Here is a 26,102-nt window from a genome sequence, read left to right as displayed (position 1 = left end):
GTACAAGCCTTGTGGTGTAGTATATATATGCATGTATGTTTATGTATCTGTGTTTGGGAGTGCTGGCACATGTATTGTGGCATTCTTGTGTACATTGAGGAATAGTTCTAGGGAGCTGGTTACCTCCTACCATGTTGTGGAAACCGGGGAACCAAATTCATGTCGTTGGGCCTGTAAATAAGCCCATGCTGAGCTATCTTGCCAACCCCAAAGGAGCAAACTTACAAAAACATCAACGGTGATTATAATATTGAATTTTATGTAGGATCCCGGGTTTCCTAAAAGAAGCCAATCCTAGAGAGAGAGGGTGAGTTCTTGCCAGTGACTGGGAAATACGTTTAACACCAAATCAAATACAAAGCCATGGACCTGGCATAATTAGTATTCTGTCGCTGTGACACCCCCTAGGAGAAGCATTTAAAATGTGGAAAGGTTTATGTGGGCTCAGTTTCAAAAGCTAAATGGTGGGATGTCTTGCTCAGCCTTGATACAGGGGCATGGGCTTGTTTCTGCCTTAATTTGATGTGCCAGGCTTTGTCAACTCCACATGGGAGTCAACAAGAGGCCTTACTCTTTCCAAGGAGTGGATGGGGTGGGGGGTGGGGTGGAAACTAGAAGGAGGGAGGGGGAACTGTGGTTGACCTGTAAAATGAACAAAAAATATTTTGAAAAAGATTTAAAAAGTTTCAATCCAACAGTATCTAGATCCATGTCTTTGGGGTTCAGTGAAGGAGAATAGCAGGGAGGTAGGATGGTGAGGTGAGGTAGAGGCTGTTTGCCTCATGTTGGCTGAAAAGAAGTGAGCTGAGACAGACAAGAAGGAACAAGGAATGGGTTATACCTTTGGAGGTTTAACCTCCAGTGACTATATTTTTCCAACAAGGTCCAACATTTCCACAATTCCACTTCTTTTTATTTTTTTTTTGCAATAATGGCATAAAACTATGAATCCATCAGTAGAATAATCTATTATTGGCTGAGAGCCCCTTTTGATCCAATGATGGGATCAATTAATTGAGGACCAAGCCTTCAACAAGAGGCTTTTGGGGAATGCTCCCTGTTTAAATGACAGTAGGCTCAGACTGACTCTGCACACAGACAGGTGGGGCCATCTACCAACCTACACTGAACAGTAGTAGTCCACTTAATAAAGTGAGAGGACACGTGAGGACAAGAAAGATAAGTACATACAGTAGTATTCAGATGTGTTAGATAAAAAATCCAAACGGTTCCACTTCTACGCAATGGTCAGAAGAGGAAAAGCCATTGGAGATGGAAAGTAAAACAGTACTTAGGAGGAGGGCAGAGAAACAGCATCAATGGCTGCTTGCTAGACTGATGCAAACCCTTCGAAGTTGTACAGAGATGGTGGCTTAACAACCTAGTGAGCATAGAAAGAAATCCGTGACAGCTGTAACTCTCATCAGGGAAATGTATAGTATTAAACACAAATCCTATACTGATGACTTATCGGGGGATAACACCCAATTTCAGAAATATAAGAACATTTCTTCATTCAAGACAATATGGCTGCATGTTAAAGGCAATTCCCACCTCTCTACTTTCATTCATTCTTCCTCAAATACCGATCGCTCCCAGTTATAGCTTTGTGAAAACCTTCTTTTCTTTATCTTGTCTCTACCATATTATGTAGCACTAGCTAACTTAGAACTCACTGAGATCCACTGTCTCTGTTTCCTGCCTTCTGGGTTAAAGGCATGTGCCACTATGCTGAGCTGCTTTATGTCAATCTAGGGGCTTTGGAGAAACTATGAGAAAGCAGTCAGTCAGAGACATTCGAAATCTATTTGTTGATGTCCACGCCTCATCACATATTCTACTTCCAGGGATTTCAAATGAGGGTCTTTGTAGTACAGTAAATGTAAATTTTGTGAGGCCAAGCTAACAGATTACACTTTTCACAAGAATACCATTTTTTTTCCAAATAGGAGAAAAAATTAGGTGCTATGAAAAAATGCTAACGCTATGAAACAATGCAACCATTAAAGCAAATGAACACTCTGATCATAATTAGTGTGTACCCTAAATACAATTTCAGGGACAAATTGCCGGCCCAAAGTGTCACTCATTAAAGGCTTAGAAGCTAAGACAGAATTGAATCACTGGGAAATTCTGATAGAATAATTGAGGTCAAGGAAAACACATCTACATCTTTACCTGCTGCTTTGAAGCTGAGATTTAACCTCTGAACCCTAAACCACCCTTTACTCTCTAAATGGACTGCATATTGTCGCTGGGATATTAAAAACTAGTTGCTGTGCTGCATAAAACACATGTCAGCTCCGAGGTAAATGCTCTCTCCCATTACAGCTCACTCAGGAAAAGGTGCTGATAGGAAAGATGGTAGCAGCTAACCCTTGCTAGCACAGGGGCTTTCTGGGGCTCAAAATGTCACAGCATGAGTGATAACAATGCCTGAGAGACTACAGTAGAACTGTTACAGCTGCAGGTAGGTCACACACTCTAAATGTGATAATAGCCAGTTTCTGGGGCTTTAGAATGCCAGACAAAGGGGTCAAATTCAGGGAGAATGACCTAGAAAAAGCAAGAAATCCAGCGAGAACGACCCAAGGCTAACAACCTCCTTTGAATCACTTCAAATTATTGCCCTCTGAAGAAAGGGCCAATCCTGGTCCAAGCGGGAGAATGAAACGTGCTGGGGAAACAGAAAGGTTACTTTTTGAATTTCTTCAATGGCCATTGTCATTATTTCGTCAAATTATACTATTATATAAAGTTCAAAACCCTGTTATGCACTCCACGGTAAAATGCCTTGTTACCCGAAATGTTCACAGATATATCCCTGTTTCACCGAGGCCATTACTCTCATACTAATGCAGCTAAGTAAGGCGAGTACCACACTGTTTTCATTGCCCAAGCTGCTTTGTCATTTCTGGATCAGTGTCAGCAGAGGAGAAGCAATGCACTGAGCATCTATGGTCTGTTGATTTTCTGAGGCAACCACCTGAAAGTTAGCAAATGTGGCATCTTCAGAGAGCCTTTTTTATTCCTTTTAAAATGTTAGAGTCTAGACATCCAAAATGAGTGTGCCAGCACAGCTGTGCTCATGCCAAAGGCCCAGGGGACATTGCTTTGCTTCACCCAGCTTCCGATGGTGGCACATGCTCACTGCCTCCTCTGACTGCATCACCCATAGCATCTATGGTTGCAATGTTTCATCTTTGCCCATCTTCTCTTATATGGGTTTATGATCCACCTGAGTAGTCCCGAGTGATCTCATTTCTGGACCTTTAATTATAACCGAAAAGACTTACAAAAATAGAGTCATTTCAGCGGAGCACAGGACTGAGTTCTCAAAGTCCAGTCGAAGAGTAGGAGGAGTGAAAATTGAGCAAGGAAATCAAGACCATGATGGGGATACCCACTGAAACGCTTACCTGAGCTAATGGGAGCTCACCAACTATAGCTGGACAGGAAAGGAACCAGCATAGGACCAAACAAGACCCGCTGAAAGTGGGTGACAATTGTATGGCTGAGGCAGACTGCAGGCCACTGGCAGTGGCATCAGGATTTATCCCTACTGCTTGTACTGACTTTTGAAACCCATTATCTTTGGATGATACCTTGCTCAGCCTAGATATAGTAGGGAGGGCCTTGGTCCTTCACCAAAGCAACATGCCTTACCTTCTCTGAGGAGTGGATGGGGAGTGTGGTGGTAGGATAAGGAGGTGGGAGAGTGGAAAGTGTGATCGGTATTTAAAATGAAAAAAAGATTTTTTTTTTAAAAATTAAAAGATAGGGTCGTAGTCACAATTTGCAAATACACATACCTTGGGATTTGTTGCACTAGTCTGTAATTGTTGCTGTAACACAATACTATAGGGTAGGTAGTTAGTTTTAAAATAATAGAAACTCTGACAAATTAGGATGTTATGACATTCAAGGTTAAAATGTGAGAGGACTGGGCATCTTGTGAGAGCCTACATAGTGGTTTGAGGGCCATCCTTTTTTCAATGTACAGAAACAAAGATGCTCTCAGGAACGACTTTATGAGGCAACTATCCCCATTTTGGGCAGTTAAGATTTTAATATATGAATTTAGGAGAGGAAGTAAAAAGCTCATCAGCAGTAGTTACCATGCAGCATATTAAAGATAGTCAATTCGACAGCAAATTAAGCCTAAGTATTTGTATGCATGCGTGACTGAAGGAGAGAGGTCCAGTTAGAGGGTGATGGGCTTGTGTTCCCCTGTCCCAGGATACAAAACTACAATGTTTAAAACTTAAACTTTAAAAGTAGCTATCATTGCCTAATTAAAATTATTTTTAATTGTATTGACTAAATTATTAGTTCATAATGAAAAATACATATTTTAGCAAATTCATTGCTTATAAAAACTGATTTTTTAATTAATTTTGAATAAGTTTCCAATGTGACATTCCATGTGTACTTATTATTATACAAGATCTTATTCCTCACTCTCCTCCATTTCTCCTCTCCCTTGCAGGTCCAAATAGTCACTCCTTTTGCTTTGATATCTCGTATGTTCATATATTGTTTCCTGCTTCCTCCTATGTTTCATCCCTCACAGAGGCGTGGATGAATGAACTGACTTTAATTTCACTGATTTTTTTAAAATTTATTTATTTATTAAAGATTTCTGCCTCCTCCCCGCTACCGCCTAACATTTCCCTCCCCCTCCCCCGATCAAGTCCCCCTCCCTCGTCAGCCCAAAGAGCAATTAGGGTTCCCTGACCTGTGGGAAGTCCAAGGACCACCCACCTCCATCCAGGTCTAGTAAGATGAGCATCCAAACTGCCTAGGCTCCCACAAAGCCAGTACGTGCAGTAGGATCAAAAACCCATTGCCACTGTTCTTGAGTTCTCAGTAGTCCTCATTGTCCGCTATGATCAGCGAGTCCAGTTTTATCCCATGCTTTTTCAGACCCAGGCCAGCTGGCCTTGATGAGTTCCCGATAGAACTCTCTCTTGTGCTCTCTCTCCTTCTGCTCCTGATTTGGACCTTGAGATTTCTGTCCTGTGCTCCAATGTGGGTCTCTGTCTCCTTTCATCGCCTGATGAAGGTTAATATTCAGGAGGATGCCTATATGTTTTTCTTTGGGTTCTCCTTCTTATTTAGCTTCTCTAGGATCACTAATTGTAGGTTCAATGTCCTTTATTTATGGCTAGAAACCAAATATGAGTGAGTACATCCCATGTTCCTCTTTTGGGGTGTGGCTTACCTCACTTAGGTGTTTTCTATTTCCACCCATTTGTATGCAAAATTCAAGAAGTCATTGTTTTTTACTGCTGAGTAGTACTCTAATATGTATATATTCCATACTTTCTTCATCCATTATTCCATTGAAGGGCATCTCAGTTGTTTCCAGGTTCTGGCTATTACAAACAAAGGTGCTACGAACATAGTTGAGCATATACTTTTGTTGTATGATAGGGCATCTCTTGGGTATATTCCCAAGAGTGGTATTGCTGGGTCCAGGGGTAGGTTGATCCCGAATTTCCTGAGAAACCGCCACACTGCTCTCCAAAGTGGTTGCACAAGTTTGCATTTCCACCAGCAATGGATGAGTGTACCCCTTTCTCCACAACCTCTCCAGCAAAGGCTATCATTGGTGTTTTTGATTTTAGCCATTCTGATAGTTGTAAGATGTTATCTTAAAGTTGTCTTGATTTGCATTTCCCTGATCACTAAGGAAGTTGAGCATGACCTTAAGTGTCTTTTGGCCATTTGAACTTCTTCTATTGAGAATTCTCTGTTCAGCTCAGTGCCCCATTTTATAACTGGGTTGATTAGCCTTTTATGGTCTAGTTTCTTGAGTTCTTTATTTATTTTGGAGATCAGACCTTTGTCAGTTGCGGGGTTGGTGAAGATCTTCTCCCAGTCAGTGGGTTGCCTTTTTGTCTTAGTGACAGTGTCCTTTGCTTTACAGAAGCTTCTCAGTCTCAGGAGGTCTCATTTATTCAATGATGCCCTTAGTGTCTGTGCTGCTGGGGTTATATGTAGGAAGTGGTCTCCTGTGCCCATGTGTTGTAGAGTACTTCCCACTTTCTCTTCTATCAGGTTCAGTGTGTTCAGACTGATATTGAGGTCTTTAATCCATTTGGACTTGAGTTTTGTGCATGGTGATAGATATGGATCTATTTTCATTCTTCTACAGATTGGCATCAGTTTTGCCAGCACAATTTGTTGAAGATGCTCTCTTTTTTTCCATTGTATACTTTTAGCTCCTTTATCGAAAATCAGGTGTTCATTGGTTTGTGGGTTAAAGTCAGGGTCTTCTATTCGATTCCATTGGTCGACTTCTCTGTTTTTATGACAATACCAAGCTGTAGCATAAAATATCTTGGGGTAACTCTGACCAAGGAAGTGAAAGAGCTATTTGACAAGAACTTTAAGTCTTTGAAGAAAGAAATTGAAGAGGACACCAGAAAATGGAAGGATCTCCCTTGCTCTTGGATTGAGAGAATCAACATAGTAAAAATGGCAATTCTACCAAAAGCAATCTATAGATTCAATGCAATCCCCATCAAAATTCTTCACAGATCTGGAGAAAACAATAATCAACTTTATATGGAAAAACAAAAAACCCAGGATAGCCAAAATAATCTTATACAATAAAGGATCATCTGGAGGCATTACCATCCCTGACTTCAAACTCCATTACAGACCTACAGTATTAAAAACAGCTTGGTATTGGAATTTCACTCATTTTTAAAAAGACGTGTCTGTGAAAACTTTTAGGAATTCACATTAGTAATTTACATATACTTATTTTCATATAGGTTTCAAACACATAATTTTTCATATATTATATTCTTAGAATGCCTCTGATACTTTAAAAATCAATAAGTAACAATTTTTTTCAGTCACAACATACTATTTTTTGTCTTACAGATTCCAAATGTAGCTGTGAGAATACTAAAAGGGGATAAACCTAATAGCTAATGATTACAATTGACTAGCATCTGTTTGCACATTAAACTCTTAAGTTTCACATTACTGAATTTTCAACCAACATCAGTTGTTATCATCAATATCTCAACTACTGCACTTGGTGGCAGAAACTATTTGCTTTTATGAGAACATTTCCCCAGAAACTCAGCAAGTCTTGGATTGAGTTCTTCTAACCAGTCAAATAAAAAGAAAAAAAATATTCTTACATTGAAGACCTGAGTTACACTGTAAATGTTTTCAGTTTTGATACCCAAATGTTCCTCAATTAAGTTTTAATTGACTTAAATATTCACAAATTATTTATTCAAACAGCTATCTATCAACATTTTGTTGCTCAGAAACAAAAGTTTGCCTATTTCAGCAGCTTTATTAATTAAAAACCAGTCAAGCCAGTCACCAAGCCGGCTGTCTTTCAAACTCACGTCTCTTGTTCTGGCTGACTGCCTATTCTACAATTCAGCTATGAATGAAGAGCTATTTTTTTTTAATGTTTCAAACAATGGGCATTTGAAAGTTATGGCAAATATAAGAAATGATTAGAGAACAAAAACAAGGCTGACAAAATCCTCATCATTTTCCATGTAATACTTTTCTATTATTATCACCGCAAGCCACCTTCATCCTTACAGTAGATGATATGCCACCGTTAGGAACTCAGACAAAGCTGACTGTCGCAAGCACAGGGAAAGACTTTCCAACAGCTGCCATCCCTCCATCTGACACTTTTCCTGTACAAAAACAGGATGACTGGCACAAGTGACAACCGTTACTGAAATTACCCTCCGAGTAGTTTTTATATTTTCCTTTGTGATGCTGGGCATTGAATACACATTAGGAAAAGGCTCTGCCCCTGAGTACACTCCCAGTCTTAGTTACTCCTCCCTGATAGATACATATGCAATATAAGATTAAAAGATGCCGGAATGGAGTGGCTTTTGTACTCTATTCCATTTATCACCTCTATTTTTCTCTTCCTTTACTTTTATGTTTCCACTTCTGTCCTCTTTCCATTGTATACGCTCAGGGTCATCTCTGGACCTTGTCTGTCATCTCATACCTCAAGCTCGATGTCAATAGGGAGAAGCATAAGTCTACACGTCACCTATTGCTTCCACTAGAATATTAGCACTATAGGCACTTGCCCAAGACAGTGCCAATCTTCCTGCACCAGGCAGGTAACTGGATTTTGTTAAAGGAGTTAATTGTACGATGAACAATTTGCAGCTAGTTATGTATGAATTATAGTCATTGACAACTTGTGATGATGAATAGCTTCGGTCTTTTGTTCTGCAGATCTGAACTGTTATAAAACAGCTGAACTCACTGGAAGAAGGCCCCAAACAATATTTATAAAGCTATCAGTTTGATGAGCTAGGATCTGAAGCTATTAGGTTATTCTCTTGAAAGCTCTTTATCATAATCAACATTTAAACTACATCCTTGTCATTGTGGGGGAGGAATGATATGGGAGCAAGAAACTTGTAATATGTCATGTTCCGTTTGGGGATAACAGTTTACCCACCCACCATTGTTTGCCATAAAATATCAATATTTGTAGTGTTTTACAATCTACTTGAAATAAATTGGATATTTGAATTATCTTTCCAAGCAGAAATATTGTTATTAATTAATATCATTATAGAACCTGGAACCAATTATATGAAAATTTGAGTCATAAATATATGTACAATTATGGTATACAACAAAATGCATCTTCATGTTAAGAGCAAATCAATACCATAATGTTATCAAAAACATTTATAACAAAAATGTTAAACAGAAATTATGGATTACTATAGCAAAGCTTATAAATGCAATGAAAAACCTGTTTACAGATGTCAAGGAGTCATCTTATCAAACATTTAAATCATTGTGTTCCACACAAAGTTCTTTAGGAAAATGTTGAAAGTGGCCCAGGGTTACTGGCAAGTGCTCAGGTTCCTAGGTTGGTATCTACTCCTTTCCATGTTTCCTGCGTGATTTCAATTCACTAATATTCATGTCCTTCAGCTATAAAATGATCTTAAAGTCTACCAATCTCTGGGTTACATTGAGAATTTAAGTAGGATAATGCTTCCAAAATGTTTAACATAATATCCATTGTAGAAAAATAAAAGTAAAATAATGCTAATATTCCTTAAGCCATACTAAAACAGTACTTAGGAGTTTACAAGTATTAGTTACTTTATCCTTTTAGCCAAAGAAACAGAGTAACTAACTTCCATCTTATGGGCAAAGCATATGAAGTAGGGAGAAATACCTTGTCTAAGGTCATAGGCATCTAAGAAGGAAACTCACTCTAAAGAATTGCCTTCATGTATTGTATTCTTATCTAAGATAAGAATGTAAGAATTTAAACATGTAAGAATTTAAAATGGCAGTTACTATTTTCATTTCAAAGGGACAGGACAGAGAGGGAAATATGGGAAAGAAATAAGAGAAAAGGGAGAATCATTGCATAACTTTTTGAGGCTTGGACCTCTTAGAGGATTTTTGCATCTCTAAGAGAGGAGTGTTTCTACCCCGCAGAGCTTCTGAAGGCCAGGGATCTATAGCTCCAAATGGAGAAACAAATAAAATGGAGCACTAAGCCAAATTCCATTCCAACTGTCCAAAATAGAATCTCCACTTCTCAAGACTGTATCTCCCCCATTTTTTTCTATTATTTTATTCATTTATTTTTTTTCTGAAACAGAATTTCTTTGTGTGGTCCTCGTCGACATAGAACATATTATGCAGTCCAGGCAGTTCTCCACCTCACAAACCTCTTGCCTCTGCCTTACTGTTTGGATTAAAGGCATGTACCAACTAGCCTGGCTCAATTTTCTCAATAAGGATAATTTTGTAAGTGTAGAGATGTACATTTGAATTTGTTTGTTTATTTGCTCTTTGACAGTGTTGGGCATGGAACCCAGAGTCCTGCCTATGCTTGGAAAGCATTCACAGAGCTACATCCCTGGTTCCCTGTGATCCATGTCTACAGAGAAAACATGACAGCATCTTAGTTCTTGAGTAGATCTAGTCTCAGTTGTTACAATCTTTTTGATGTTTTCACTAGTGTATTTAAAAATTGCCTTGATTCATAACCTTGTTCATTACATTGCTATAAAACCTCCACGAAACTGCTCCCATGTTGAAGCATGACCTAGAGTTATATTTTCTGGCCATGGTCAGTCAGATTGGCTCCAGAATAAATTATCATTTATTCCCTTTGAGGTGAGAGCTGTTGTTTTTTTTTTTTTTGACATCAGTAACATCTTTCAATTTATTTAAAAAGCTAGAAAAAAATCTTCTTGAAGCTATAGATTGATAATGAGGAATTTCAACTCTAAAAATGGTCAGAATATAAAAGGTGTGTATTTATAAAAATGCACATTTTCCAACTTACTTTTAGAGAGAGACTCAGTACTAAGGGGGAAATACCTGCATTCATACAATTCAACCATAATTGCAGGATGGAGGCAATGATTTCAGGTCTTTCAGAATGAAGATGGCATCAGAAGAATCAAAAACAAACATGAAAATAATCAGTCCTTCAAAGTTTTATCAACTCCTGTAGATGGAGCAGAAAAGCTGTGATGTGGGCTGGAGAGATGGCTCAAAGGTTAAGAGCAGTGCCTACTCTTCCAAAGGTCCTGAGTTCAATTCCCAGCAACCACATGGTGGCTCACAACCATCTGTAATGAGGTCTGGTGCCCTCTTCTGGCCTGTAGGCATACACACAGACAGAATATTGTATACATAATAAATAAATAAATATTTAAAAAAGAAAAAAGAAAAGCTGTGATGTTGAAGTAGAGGCCTAGAGGAAGAGAGGCAGAGAAAAGCAAAAAAAAAAAAAAACAAAATGCATCTTGTTATACAAAAAAAAAGGAACTATGGAAAATATCTCTTAAGCTGGGTCATAGCTAATATTCTGTTACTGTGAAGAGACACCATCACCAAAGCAACTCATGAGCATGGAATTGCTGACAGTTTCAGAGGGCTAATCGTTTCCATTGCGGTGGGAAGCATGACAGCAGGTAGGAAGGCATGGCACCAGCGCAGAGCAGTACGGTAGCTGCGAAGCCTGTTCTGCAAGCAGGAGGCAGAGAAACTGGGCCTGGCATGGGATTTTGAAACCTCAAAGCCTAACCTCTCAGGACATATGACCTCCAAGAGTATTGTAACTCCTAATCCTTCCCAAACAATCAACAAACTGGGAGGCAAACATTCAGCTATACTAGCCTATAGAGGCCGTTGTTCAAACCACCACAGGCTGTTAACATGAAGTTAAGAGTGGAAGAGTTTAAGAAGTCAGCTAATTGAAAGAGTGGAAGAAAGGGGTATTGGGAATCAGCAAAGAGAACAAAAGTGTCAAGACTCTGGTACCAAAAGAGTAGTTTCTTATTTTTTGAGAAATTAAATTAAGACATGGTGATGTATTTTTTTAAGGTACAGCAGAAGGCATAAAGCAAGGAAGTGGAATGATATAATTTACATTTTTAAAAGATTATTTACTGTTTCATGATAAACAGCTGAAGCATAAAACTGAAGAGATAGTACACCCTGATTTTATAAGGGAATTCCCTGTGCTTTAGGGATAAACAGAAGTTGGGGTTCAATTATAAAATAATTGCCTAAATTTGCAGCTAGCTGAGCAAGAATGCATGGAGAACACTAGTGGAAGAGTTTGACTTGACCTCATCTTAGTTTTCTATGACATACATGATGTCATGGCCAACACATACTAATTATACAAGTGTAGACATAGCCATGAATTTTTGCTGCTACTGAGTCAGAAAGGCAATCAATATCTCAGATAAAACATAATAAAATTATAAAAACACATTCAGTTTTATGTAGTGTTGACTCATATCCAGGACCTCACACATGCTTGGCAAGCACTCTGACAACTGAACTGTGCTCCAACCATATTTCTTCATCTTATAAGACAAAATTTTATTCTCTATCTTAGAATGGCCTGGAACTCCTGTGTAGCAAAAGGTGGCCTTAACATCATAGCTATCCTCCTTCCATGGCTTCCCCAGTACTGAGAGTCCAAGTATCAATCACCATACTAACCTAACGAAAGTTACCTACATTAAACACTTCTATAACATGTAGGGGCTTTGAGTCAGTGCTCTGACTTCAATTCTGACATTCTGTCTTAGTAGGTTAAAAGAAAAAAATGATCAACTTGTCCATCAGCATTTTCTGTATCAGGAAACACACAGGTTTGGAGTGGGAGAAAGTTATTCCCACCTGTAAGGAAGGGATGTATAACATCCGAAGAGAAACAATCATGTTGGAAAGGGCCATGAAAAGAAATATACTTAAACAAGTTCAAATGTGATAGAACAAAAGACTACTCCTGAGAAGGTATATAATGGAGGGAAATATTATATTCTGAATTTAGTGTAACAACATGAGATAATTGGATAGGCTGTAGATTAACAATAAGGTTATGTGATGACACTGACACTTTTGAAAATGAACAGTCTGGAGCTACATTAGCTGCATTGGAAGTTCGCAGCATGGATATACTGGCCTTCAGTGTCCTCTGCAAAGGTCACAGCACTTGTAAAAAATTGTAGACCTAGTTTTAGGGCCATAACTTGAGAAATGAATTTACATCAGAGTGTGTTGTCATGAAGATAATTCCTCATTAAAGAAAGACTTGAAGGAAATATAAATTATAGGACAAAATATAGTTTCAGGGCTAACTAATTTCATACAATAAGAACACAATGGGGGCTGGAGAGATGAGTTAGCAGTGAAGAGCACTGACTGATCTTCCAGTGGACCCAGGGTTCATTCCCAGCACCTACATGACAGTTTATGACTGTCTGTGACTCCAGTTCCTACAGATCCAATGCTCTCTTCTGGCCTCTTGTGTACTGCATGCACATAGTATACAGATATACATGCAGACAAAACATCCAAAGATATAAAACGAAATGAAAGATTGTCAGCAACAACTCTGGGACAGAAAGGCTTCACAGATGTTTATGTCACTAGTGATACAGGATGAGAAAGTAGCTTTCAAACATTGGTCTTCAGGAAAACCCATCAACAAGTGAAACAAGGAACCTCTCATTGGGGTGAGTTGTTCTATTCTATTTAAATATAACTATCCTTACACGTAAAATCCTATCTTCATAATATTTGTGCTAATAAAGAGGCCTACATTTTTATAAAAGCATAGTCTTGAGGGGTGGTAGAAATGTATTTTTTAAATGTTCGAATGTAAATTTACTGGTAATAGTATCGATCCTTCTCTCTTTGTTTTTAAAAGTTTGCTACAAAATACAGAAAAATCACAGTCCCAGAGTTGCAATTCATTGAATTGATTTTTCCCTATGCTGAAAACCTACGATTCTATAATTGTTTGGTCGAATAAGCCTAATGAGATTCACCTGTCATTACTAAAAATTGAGTATTAAATCAAGAGGTAAATGCACTTTGGTTCTGTGACCCTTAATCAGATGTATTACCATACTATTACTCTGCTTACCTAAGAAAATTGAAGACTATCTCGAGAGAAATTTACAAGCAAGATAGCTCCAGAATCTGTTATCTACAAAATTTCATTTCTCCATGAGTAAAAATTCCATAAATGCAATACAAGATTAAGTGCTGAATATTATAATAGGTATATTTGATATTCTGTTCCCAGAGAAGCTTTTGTTAATGAGAATATTCTATAGTGTTACCACCAACAGACTTAGTAATTATGAAACCTTTGATATTAACATATTGCTGTATGAGGCAAGATTTTATATAAGGTAATATATAATCATATGCAAATGAATAAATTTTAAAAATTGTAGCTGAACAGCAATCCTCAAAGTATATGCAACAGAATATGTCCTTACAGCTTCTGCCTCTGGATTTTGATTTTCAATCTTTATTTCTAAATTCTACTTTCCTTCACACAGGCAAAGATTAAGTGTTGATCTTAAAACATGGCAATTTTTTTTTCCAGTTTTCTAACTCGGTATATAAACATAAAAGGTGAATAATACTTTACATCTACTTTTCATTATTGGATTTTAAAATATTTTTGTACTGTATTGAAAAAAAAACAGAGAATTGTAGGCTTTACTGGTAAAATGACAACCAACTATACCTACATTCCAATGGTTATGGTTAAAATACTTACTATTGACTATTAGGTTGCTGGTAGTTCTATTGCCTTTTCATAGATGCTGTGTTCAATGTTTGTAGGTGTGGCATGTATGCATTTATTATGTGTAAACTTTAACACATGTAAACTTTGTCTGTTTATACCATCATATAACCAAATATAATATAACCAAGCTATCTCAAGCCTTTTGAAGCATACCACTTCCCTCTCATGTTCATAGTTCTTTAATCACATAAAATATTTTCTAAATTTGAATAAAAGGTAAAATTATCATGTCCCACATTCAAATCCGTGTGGTCTTTCAGAAGGTACTGGTTGTAAAGTGTATTCATACAATGTCGAAAAGCTCAAAGAAACATTTGGGGTGGAATATAATTGCTACTTACAAGCAAACTGAAGCTTTGCTTCTCTGCTTACAATTGTTCCAAACGAGTTTGTTGCTATGCACTGGTACGTTCCAGCATCTTGGGTTTTATTGGGGTTATTGATCAACAAGCTGCCTTCAACAACACTGTAGCGGAAATCCATACCAATGTCAACATCTGTTCCGTTTAACTTCCACCTATAGTATAAAAATGCCAGTAGATAAAGCCTTGTAATATAAATCAATATTTCTGAATTGTCTAAAGTATATAAAAACTATAAAGACCATGAAATATCATCTGTGAGCTTTTTGAAGCATTGTAAAAACAAATATTAGAAACTGCCTACTCAGCAATGGTGACATCTTTAGTACTCATGGAGAAAGAGAGTCCTCCTTTGTAGTAAATGATATTAATCAAACTTTAGAACATGTTCCATGACGATACAGAATACTACAAATAATTATCTTCTTACAGGGAACAAAATTTTCCACATGGGTTTCTACAAATTTCTTCCAAGCATGACTTATAGGTATATAGAGAGGACAGATAATGCCACTTTCAGAGAGACAGCAGCAGAGTGGCCGAAATTGCAGTTGAGCTGATTTGATTCACTTCTTAACATGACTGAAGTGCCTGGTTGCAAAGCGAAGCAACTCTATTGATCTGAGATGCTTTGGGGACCAAATCTGCCTGACCATGGATCAACTGGATGATCTCTTTAGCCACCGGCACTCAAAATGTCAATCAACTGCCCCAGTGAACTGCAGGCTATTAAGTGACCAAAGCAAAGAATGTTTCCTTGTCCTTCTGTTCATTTACTTGGGTCACTTGTGCATCTGACTGTAGCAGAAAACCCAATAAATTAGTTTTCTGGGAACTCATATTTCAGTGGCTAAGCTTTGGTATGAAAATCTCCAATTTTGTTCTCAGAGTCACAACATCCACAGAATGAAAGCTTATCTGAGTCGAATTACCTTTCAGGCATTCATGCGGATTCATATAAACTTTTGAACTAATATAATTCAATGACTGTTTTTTGATAGCTCGTGAATTACCAAGGCTCTCACAGGAGTTGAAAAAAAATACAAAAAGATTGAAGCAGATAGGAAATTGATTCAAATCAATAAAGGGAGTAAAGATTGAGAATTATTCATTTTACTTTCTTAAAATAACAAGAGCCATTACCTAAATAGAAGTGTGTGTGTGCATGCCCACCTGTCGTGCAATCCTTGATAATATCCCAGACATTGTGATTAGGAATGTATAATGCGCAAAAGTTTAAGTGATAAAATTGTCAGCCTGTTAGTTTCAAATTACATGCACAGGTGGTGTGTGATCTGTGTGTGTGTGTGTTTCAGAGACATGGTCTCATGCTGCTCAGGCTGGCCTTAAACTCCCTTGGAATTGAAATAATGCCAGATTCCTGATCCTCTTTCTTCCATGTACCAAGTGGTGGGATTGCAGACTTGAGGCAGTACATAGAGCACCAAAATAAGTCTCCATCTCCGAGGATACATCTGATGGTGTTGCCCATTGCTTTTAAATTCGGCACTCAGGAGGTGGAGGCAGGCAGAGTTGGACACCATCCTGGTTTACAAAGTGTGCTTCAGAATAGTCAGGGTTAAACAGGGACACTATCATAAAAAGAAAAAAAAGGGGGCATATCTTCCAGTGAAATTCTTTTCGGTACTTCTCGTCAAAATGTATGTTTCATCAACTGTCTGGGGGAAGACCTCTTACTCTTTCATGCAAAGATTGCTTTTGCCACAAGACAATTTACCTAAATCACTTTCCACTTTTGCATTCTTTCATCCATCTAGAACTTAACCCCCTGACTGCTCAATAAACACTTGTTGAAAGTAAGAGACTCAAAATTGTGCTTCTCTGGGATGTGTTTGAGCTTTGAGCATATACACAATTCATGACCCATGCTCGTCTCACCCAGCACAGAGGCATGGGTGTGGGTTTTTTTCACAACGGTGTCTTTGAAGTATAAAAGTCTAGAAACAGGAGGGCCAGGAAAGTCGGCGAGAAGCACAAATAGTTTTAGCTCTTTATGTGTTTGTTTATAAGAAGCTGGATATTAGAAACTGACAGTGTTTTTAGGCTCTGCAGTAATTCTCTCTGTGCCCTGACACAGACAAGAAAGTAATAAGCAATAAAGAGAACAGCCGCGTTCCAGCCCGGCAGGACTGGCTGCACATGAATCTCTAGAACTGACTGCCTGCCTTACGCATTGGCTTTTAGTCAGCTGATCACGTCTTGGCCATAACTCTCACTCCAAATGATAGCAGAGCAATTTAATATGACAAATCTAAGAACTCAAAGAGGAAATTGCAATATAATGTGAGCTGCAAGCAGAGTGTGGAGTTTGGGAATGGGACCATGTGAGTCCTTTTAGAGGACGGGCTGTGGGAGTAATGACACCTCTGTAGGTTTCTCTCCTCTCGTCACCTCAACCCAAAATGCTGTGCACAAAGTCCGTTCATCTACTTTATTGCCCGTCTTTACATATGAACAGCAATGGGGAAGGGATTATTTAGAAAATAAAGTGCTTTATGAGACATGCTATAAAGCAGACATGGTGTTTTACTGCAATGCAGTCAGAGCTCATTCGCATTGAATGTGGATTGCATTGCGAATTTCTCATCTCATTGCATAGTGAAACACTCTTGAAAATCTCACAATTTAGTTTTAGTGTTTGAGGAATCTTTTAAGTATTGGTAATGGAGAGGCAAGGCTCATTTGGAGTAAATAGATTTTCCCAGGGGGCCAGGCAAATTGGTGTCTTGTAAGCTGACTTCTGAAATACTTGGGGGAAGCATGCCTGAATTCTTTTCAGACAGCAGGGCTGTACACAGGCAAACATGGCCACCTTGAACCTCCCCAAGGCATGTTTCTGCAGACTCTGTAGCAACTCATTGTACAGATTCACTGCCGGAAAACCTTCCTTGTTAAGTGTTTGAACTTGACACTCAGAGAGGGGCAGGCCCCTCTGACTTGGAATTGGTTCTCTGCAGACACAGTTGAATACAAACTTCACAGCAAACCAACTCTAGCCAGGTGCTTGGCAGCTTCCTCCTTCTCAGAAGGGGTGCTGGGTGAAATAAGTAATGTCACCTGTCCTTAAGGAACTTGAATACAAGAGAAGTTGGCATGAGGCAAAACTTCTTAAATTTTCTGGGTCAGGGTCAATCCTTTCAGAACTGAGGGGCAGAAACAATGAGAAGAAAAGGCTCAGTTGAGGGGCTAAATGTAAAGAAAAGAGGTCAGCTAGGATGTCTTAGGGAAGGCCTGCAGCTGAAGATCCCCACAGAGCACTCACTTTGGGAATTTCCCTACTTGTCCAACCTCCTGAAAGTCAACACCAAGACTAAGAAAGTTCAGCTAGCAAGGTGTTGGAAAACACCTGATCTCTCTATTCACCCTCTTGCTCTTTCCTTCAACAATGGGGAGTTTTTGAGCTGCTGGGTCCAGATTGCTATTATGTCACAAGGAAACTGCTGAAGGGATTAAGGCAAGCACCAGCGCACTGCCTGGAATGGCTAAGGCATTTGATTAAAAGCTCTCCTCAGCTTTCCCCTGCAATCTTTAAAAACATAATAGGTTTCTGTTCTATGGCTTGTTTTAAATAACAAGGCAAGCCCCTGTATCTAGAAACACAATGTTACAAAGGCAATGTTAATTAAAGGTCACAGTTTGGGGAAAAACAATGCAGCAACTTGCCAAACTCCGCTGCAGAATTTGTTTTCATTTATAGCTAACATCTGAACTTACCCTTGGCTGTGTGCTCAGAGTGGGATCCGTTAGCTCATCATTTATGTACCTGAGCAACTTTGCCTCTTGCAATTGTTTTTACCTTGCGGTGTGTTTTGAAATCATTAACTTAGCCTTGAGTTTACTGTGTGATACATGGGAAGATGATGCATTTGGATTTAGTCAGGATATGGTAGGGTTTACAGGTGACGCTCTAGAGTCACTATTAACAGTTTCACTTTCAAAAATACCCTGTGTCACAGGATACAAGGTATGCTCACTCAATTATAGGACCCATTCTAATTAGTTGTTCTTTTCCTTCTGGAATGCTCTTCCTTTCTTTATGCATGTGGCAGAGCAGATGGCCTTTCTCAGAGACCCACATCATCTCCTTTTCTCTGAAGTCCTCACTACATCTACCCATTACCTCTAAATTAGGGTTTTTGTAAATACCCTCAGCAAGCTGGTAGTCACGGCTACTGTGTCTTCATGGGTGCCTCATCCATGCCAAGACAGGAAGGGAGCACTTAACAACACTCATTTTCATTCCCCAACTCTTACGTTTTCTCTGTGCCCTGTTCCCGGATACTCCCTGAGCCTGGAGGGGTGGTATATAGATGTATTTTATTCACACTTGTAATAACTTTATTAGGATTAAATTTATTGTACAGAGAAAGTAAGTTGTATAAGTTGCCACATGTATAAAGATTATTTTGTAAAAGATCATGAAATAATAAAGATTTATATTTAATAAAATGAATAGTATTTACTACTGTAATCACTTTGATTGGAACCATACCTTCATCCATGTATAATCTTCAGTTTCATTCCTATCATGTTTTAATTGATGATTTGTCATGGGTGGTTCTGAATGTATCATCTCAGAGTATTCTAATCTGGCCTATGTGGGTTAAAGGCTTATGAATATTAACAGAACTAAGAGGTCCCTCTGACCTTCATTCACTTTCTAAGATGAAAATGCCCTGTGGTGAACATCATTCCAAGGCCAGAAGTGAGGTGAGCACAAACATCCATTGCCCTCGGTCTTTGCTGTAATCTAATCAGTTGCTTCAAGCCCTGCTACTGTGGTTTCCCGTCTTGGAGGACCACACCCTTAAAGTGAACCAAATTAACCCTCCCCTGTGTTGCTTCGGTCATGGTATGTTGTCACAGCAACTGGAAAAATAGCTAAGGTACCTTAGACCTGATTCATGTTGCACAACCTTTCTGATTACTTGTTTTTCATATTTTGATTTTAGGCAATTCTTTGCCTATTCATGATATCAATTCTCTACCAAGAAAGAAATTTACTAAACACACCATCCCCAATCCGTGGCCTATAATTTTTCTCAGTTCAGTCTATTCCATTGAACAGAATATTTACTATTAATGAAGCTAAACTTTTTAAAAAATGATTTGTGCTTCTGTCATAAGAAAAGTCTTTTCCTCTCCCAAAGTTATAAATATGCATGCCTGTTTTCTTTCCTCTTTTAAAATGTCCCATTTAGGGCTTTTATTAACCTGAAATTGATTTCTGTGAGTAATGTGAAGTAGGGATTCAGTTTGATTTCTTTCTGTAACCACATGGGCAATCCACTGTCCAGAGAAAGACTTTTCAACGTACTTCCATTGTGTTATGAATTTTAACTTTCTTTTGATTTTCACAAGAAAGTATTCTCTTTATTATCCAGGTTTAGTGCAATCAATTTTATGTGGAATTACTCTCACATCACTTTGTTTAATTCTGTCTTTTCATAGCTCAGGTCTTCTCTCTGGGATCATTTTTATCCCATCTCGAAGATGTCTTTTAGAATTTCTTTAAGTGAGAGTTTATAGGAATCAAAATTCAGTGTTTGTCAGTCTATAGACATGAGTATTCTGTTATTCTTTAAAGGAATTTCTAATTAACACATAACATTTACAGATATTTATGGGGAATAATATGAAAACGTGACATTTATACAAGATACAGTGTCGAATTAGTGTGCTTTGCCATTCATGTTTAGAATGTTAAAATTAGGATTTTATTTATTTACCCATTTTGATTGTAATTATTTTTAATTAAAAACACTTATTACACTAATTTATTTATTTTTGAGATAGGGCCTTATGCACCCACCTCAAATTCCTTAGGTATTTGAAGACAATCTTTAACTTTTCTATTTTGTCTCCTTTTTCCAAGTAGCTCCTAAATTTTGCCTTACAGTTGTGTACCCGAATGCCTTGATTATGAGGTTTCTGGGAGGCAAACACGGGTTTCATATACTAGCTAGCCACTCTAGCAAATGAACTGCTTCCCAGATCAGAAGAAAGGAAGGAAAGAAATAATTTATTTAGTTATAGCTTATTTTGCTTATCTCAAGTACTCAGGTTTCAATCTAGGTCCTTGTACATGTTATGCAAGTGTACTACCTCAAAGTTTCATTTCTAAAATTTTCTTCTAGTTATTTTCCAATACATAATAAATTGTCATCATCAAACTTCAGTGTAGAAAGATACAAGTTACCCTTAGTTTCTGTATTTTGGTTCATTTTTCCAAACCTTTCTCTATTCTCTGTTCCCTTCATGTCGTCTGGCAACTATTCTTCTAGCATGTTTTTCTACAAGATCAACACTTTAGTTTCTACATAGGGGTAAGAACATAAAGTATCATTCTCTCTGGCTTATTTCACTTATCATAATGTCCAGTAGTACTACCCACAGTGTAAGAATGACAGGACAGGATTTCATTTTTTTTGTGCCAATAATCTTCCATTATGTATAAATTACATTTTATTTTCATCCTTTCCCAGTTGATTCCATATTCTGGCCATTGTGTTTAATGATATAATAAACATGGAAGCCCAGGCATCTTTTTCACAGAATGATTTAATTTTCATTGGGTATATAATAAGATATATATAGATTGGTTTTCATCACCTTGACACAAACAAAGATCAGTTGTGAAGAGAGGACAAAAATTGAGGAATTGCCTCCACCAGATTGACATGTAGATATTTCTTTGGGGGCATTTTAAGATCGCTGATTGATGTGGAGGAACCCAGCCCGCTTTAAGAAGTACAATCTTTTGGAAAGTGGTCCTGGGTTTTATCAGAAAGGTAGCTAAGCAAACCATGGGCATCTAGCCAGCAAGAATCATATCTTGGTGGTCTCTGCTTAGTTTCTTCCTCCAAGCTCCCTCCTTGAGTTCTTGCTCTGCCTTCCCTCAGTGATGGACAGTAACTTGTAAGGCAAACAAACCCTTTCGTCCCTAACCTGGATTTGATCTGGTGCTTTATCACAGCAACAGTACAGCAAACTAGAACAGTACGGACTAGATAATTTTTAGTTTTATGAAGAACCATCTAATTCATTGTCCTACTAACAGGGAGTTAAGAAGTCCATTCTCTGTACCGTCACTAGAATTTCTAACCTTTTGTCTTGTGACAATAGCCCCTATACATCCTCCTTCTCTGATAGCATATATTTGATGCTATTTTTTTTCACAAATTAAAAAAAAACTGACTTTTTTTCTTCTTTTTTTTTTTTTTTTGGTGCCACTGAGGATGCAATTGCCAGTCAATTGACATCTCATTAAAAATATTTGTATTACAAGTATGGTTCTTTATGGCCATCTCTTTGATCTAGTGTTCTGCAGTTTCACTGTCCTAGAAGAAAGATTTCAGGTTTTTGCTTCTTTGTTTGTTTGTTTTCGTTTTGTTTTGTACTGCTTGGGATTGCATTAGGCTTCCTAATGTTACAGTGGATGATTTTAATTATTGTTGAAAACTCTGACTCTTTTAATAGTTATTTCTGCCTCATTCTTTTCTGCCTTTCATTCTGGAACTAAAAATGGCTGACTCTGACCAAACCCCTCTTCTTCTCTCCAGGCCTCTGGCTTTCCCTCTACCTTTTTCATCTCTTCACCTCTTTCTGATGCCTTGAGGTCCAGCTTACCAATTCTCTTTATAGACTCAGCCCATTTCATATGAAAACTGAGACTCGGGGTCTAAAAGAAGAAAGTCCTGACACTCTATTGTTCCAGAAGCAGGCAAGCTGATCTTTTAGTTAGCATCTATCCTAAATGTGTAATTCTTGTATTTCCCTGGCTCATTTTGGAAAAATGTTCCAGGAACATTTTTGCACATTCCTGGAAGATTAGGCTTTGTCTTAAAACTCTGATCCTGGTGAGGTTGCATAAAACAGTCTCAGATCATGTTTGTCAACCTTACAACTACTGTTGGCTCTAAATTCATTTACTCTTAGACCCGTGTACTTCCTATTTTCCTACCAGCTTACTGACAATTTTCAAAATTGTATTTTATTAAACCTATGTTCTTAGGAATTGTTAATGTTTTCAAAGAGAGGATCATTTAGGGTATTTAATACTTAACACAGCCAGAAATTTGGTTCTCTCTTTATTTTTTTCACAAACAAATCTTTTCTCCATGTTTCTCAGAGTACCTTACAATGTCTGCCTAAAAATTCCTTCCTCTTTAGTAATCTTTGAGTAGCTGCCAATTTTAATTTTAATAATATAAAGTATATGCTCATTTGAAAAAAACATATTTTTTTGGGCAACCAGGGTCTCACTATATATCCCTGGTGACCTAAACTCACTATGTAGATGAGAAGAATGGCCTTGAATTCACATAGAATCACCTGGTCCTGCCTCTCCAATGCTACTATTAAAGGCATGTGTCAGCATGCTGGGCTAGAGAAACATTCTTAAATCAACAAACCTGATGTGAGGTTTTGGATTCCCTTTAACTTCACAACTGAGTTTCACTTTTTTCTCCTCAGAATCCAAAGGAAACATTACATGACTTGGTTCTTGAACAAAAACTGGGCCGTGCAGAGTGTAATCATCTGAAAGAAGAAGGGAAAAGTTCCACGTTGAAAACCACCTTTCTAACAGGAGCCACAACCAGGATCAATACCACAATGAGAAAAAAAAAATAACAAATGAAAAACAGAGGTGCTCAGGATTCTATCTCACTTTCAAGAAGAAATTTCCCATCGAAGCATAACGTCCGAGCGATATTTGTGGAGTTAAGACAGGGCTCCCCTGCCACATGTTGGTCATTTCACAAACAGCTTCCAGACACAAGCTGCCTGGCATCTCCCTTTCTTCCTTCTATGTCTTATTTTTCTATCTGCCTTGGCCCAGTATTCTATTCTGTTCACATTTTGTGCTTCCTACATCTGTTTTGTGTGGCTATTATTTTGGAGGGCTGTGTCATGCCACCATGTTAACAATTTCCCCCTTTGTAATTAAAGACCATAATGGGAAACAATAATGACTTTTTTAAAAAAATAAAATGTTAATAAGAAACAGCTCTATATTGAACACACACACATGAAGCCTACTTAAAATTATTATGCAGACAAATAAAAAAATAAATCTGTAGTTCTCATTTCTAAACTGATATATAGCAAAGGACCAGTTTTAAGCGAACTGATCATGTAGTTGAACACATGGCAAAGGCAAACTGCCACGTGTTTCCAAATCTTGTTATTGAAGAAGAGAGACTAGATGTGTGACACAAAGCTCAAAGAATAAGCTAAGGAGCTGCGCAGAGTGTGTCTGAGGAGTATACAATACACATATTGGTCAAATGACATCTCATTAACTATGTCCATAGGATTTTCATTTTTCAAAAACATGTTCAAATTCTATCCTTTCTCCCAGGTTTTTTTAAAATCATATACTATTAAAGATGGTTTTCCTACATGATGCCTCACTTTTCTATCAAGGCATTGGATCTTTTCTTTTTCCTTCTTTGAATTATGAGTGTCCTAAGAGAATGATGACTTGTTTTGTGTGGAAACTTGGCACAAGTTAGAGTCATCAGAGAGGAATTAACCTTAGGTGAAGAAATACCTCCAAGAGATCCACCGGGAAGGCATTTTCTCAGTTAATGATCAATGAGAGAGGGCCCAGTCCATGGTGAATGGTACCATCTCTGGGTTTGTGTGGTCCTGGATTCTATAAGAAAGCAGGCTACAAAAGTCAGGGAAACAAACCAGTTAGCAGCACCCCTTCATGGTCTCTGAATGAGCTCCTGCCTCCAGGATCCTGCCCTGTTTGAGTTCCTATCTAGACTTCCTTCTGGAAGTGTAAGCCTTTCCTCTCCAACTTGCTTTTTGGTCATGGTGTTTTATCATAGCAACAGAAACCTTAACTAGGACTTTCATTTTTGAAATGAAATACCCATGTGGTATTAAGTACAGTTGTCCAAGGATATGTCCTACTTGAAATGATTTTTTTTAATTTTAAAAACATTTAATTAGGCTGTGTTGGCACTGTGTGACAAATTGTGAGACAGAAGCCCCACTGGCTATATGGTGACATGACAAAGATTACCACCCTGCTGTCAAGAGTCCATTTCACCTTTAGGCATGCTATCTTGAAGTGCAGAGAGGTGCAATTTCTAATTGGAAGACCTTTGTAGACAGTTTCTACTGATGGGTGATAATTCCGTACAGAACTCTTTCAGGAGAATTAGTACAGAGGAATGTAAATCAAGATGGTTTGGGGATTTAGTGAAGTCTGGCAAGATCATTTATTTTTAACTCAGACATCAGAAAATAAAGTTTCATGTTAAGGTTGAGGCATAAAGAAAATGAAGGGGACAAGATCACTGAATAGAATTGTATTTTATTCTATAGATATAAGGACTACATATGACTTTGATGTGAGAAGATGCAGGATGAAAATTCAAGAAGACTGTGAACTATAATTCAATGTCTTGTTCAGCTACTAACTTTAGGGCCCCTGGGACCACCAGTCTCACCATGCCTTCATTTGCTATAAAATAATGACACTGCACTAGGTCAATCATTTTAGACTGACTATAAATGGGAAAGGTGAGTATTTGCTCATAAACACAAATGCTTACATAGAAAATGTGTATTTCCCCAGTACTATATATAATTTTATTTCCACTTTTCTCCCTCATGACTCTGTATGTAAAAATCTCATCAATGATAAATTTAAAAAAGAATATAGGAGTTATCAAAGAAAACAAAAGCACACAATAAAAGCATACAGTCATGAAGTTTTAAATGGTTATGCATTAAAGCCATATATTTCCAGAACCAGACATTTGTGCTCCAGATTTTCAACAATTGCACAGATATTTTCAAAACAAATTTAGATTACTTGTCAAGGGTCAGCTCATTCCAACTATAGATAATTTAGTAAATGTTTGGCACATCTATTCCGATGAAAAGCATTCTTTAACAAGATCACAGAGACAGCCGAGAGTGTGTTAGATTTTTTCAAAGAGAGAAATATTTCTATTGTTGTACCCAATTCCAAAATTATGTGTGTGTATATATAATATCAATCATCTCAATTCATTGGTGCTACCCGATTTGAATTTCACACAAAAATATACAGTCTATTACCAGTAATTCCAAATAGGAATAAAACATAATAATGATTACCCAGGATGCAGCTGGAAAGCTGTGGATTAACATCTGTACTATTTCTCAATGTAGCCAAGCCATATTTAAATAACAAAAGGATATTTTTTCTGTGTATTTTGTAATAAGAATTGATAATAATGATGCTTTGCATTTGCTATAAATAACACATTCCATCTAAAGTTTTACTTTCTCTTAGTAAACAAAGCTCACTGCCTGGAAATTAACATTAGCATAAAGGGAACCATATTTCAACACTCATGGAAGGCAATACAGAGCTTTTAGTACTTGGACAATTTGATTTCACGGATGTACCAGGAGAGATTTGATAATCCTTAGCAGCCCAGGTGTAGGAAGCAGATATCTTAGCTTTTAAACCTTTAGACCTTGGTTATCAATATGTTTAAGGAACAAAAGTATTGTTTTATTTCAAACAAACTGTGGGGTGCCAGATTGCATGAAATAAAGACACAAGAGGGGATCTT

At 37.8% G+C, this 26,102-nt stretch overlaps 1 protein-coding gene across 6 annotated transcripts in view; it reads right to left on the bottom strand.

The window, feature by feature from the left end:
* The window catches only part of Cntn4 (contactin 4), a 995,812-nt gene that overhangs the window by 320,336 nt on the left and 649,374 nt on the right, over positions 1-26,102 (bottom strand). For all 6 annotated transcript variants that reach the window (XR_005972615.1, XM_041635217.1, XM_041635207.1 and 3 more), the window contains 2 exons: positions 22,929-23,055; positions 14,473-14,648 (listed from right to left, as the gene is read on the bottom strand). Coding sequence is in view for 5 of the 6 variants with exons in the window: in XM_041635217.1 (XP_041491151.1) it covers positions 14,473-14,648; positions 22,929-23,055 (303 nt within the window). In the remaining variant the exon portion in view is untranslated. The remainder of the gene's footprint in view (positions 1-14,472; positions 14,649-22,928; positions 23,056-26,102) is intronic.

The sequence above is a fragment of the Microtus oregoni genome, unplaced genomic scaffold (assembly GCF_018167655.1).
Source record: "Microtus oregoni isolate MIOR12 unplaced genomic scaffold, Mior012 000002F_ref0000024, whole genome shotgun sequence".
NCBI lineage: Eukaryota > Metazoa > Chordata > Mammalia > Rodentia > Cricetidae > Microtus > Microtus oregoni.
Note: the sequence above shows the minus strand (reverse complement) of the source record. Positions and strands in the feature narration are given on the sequence as shown.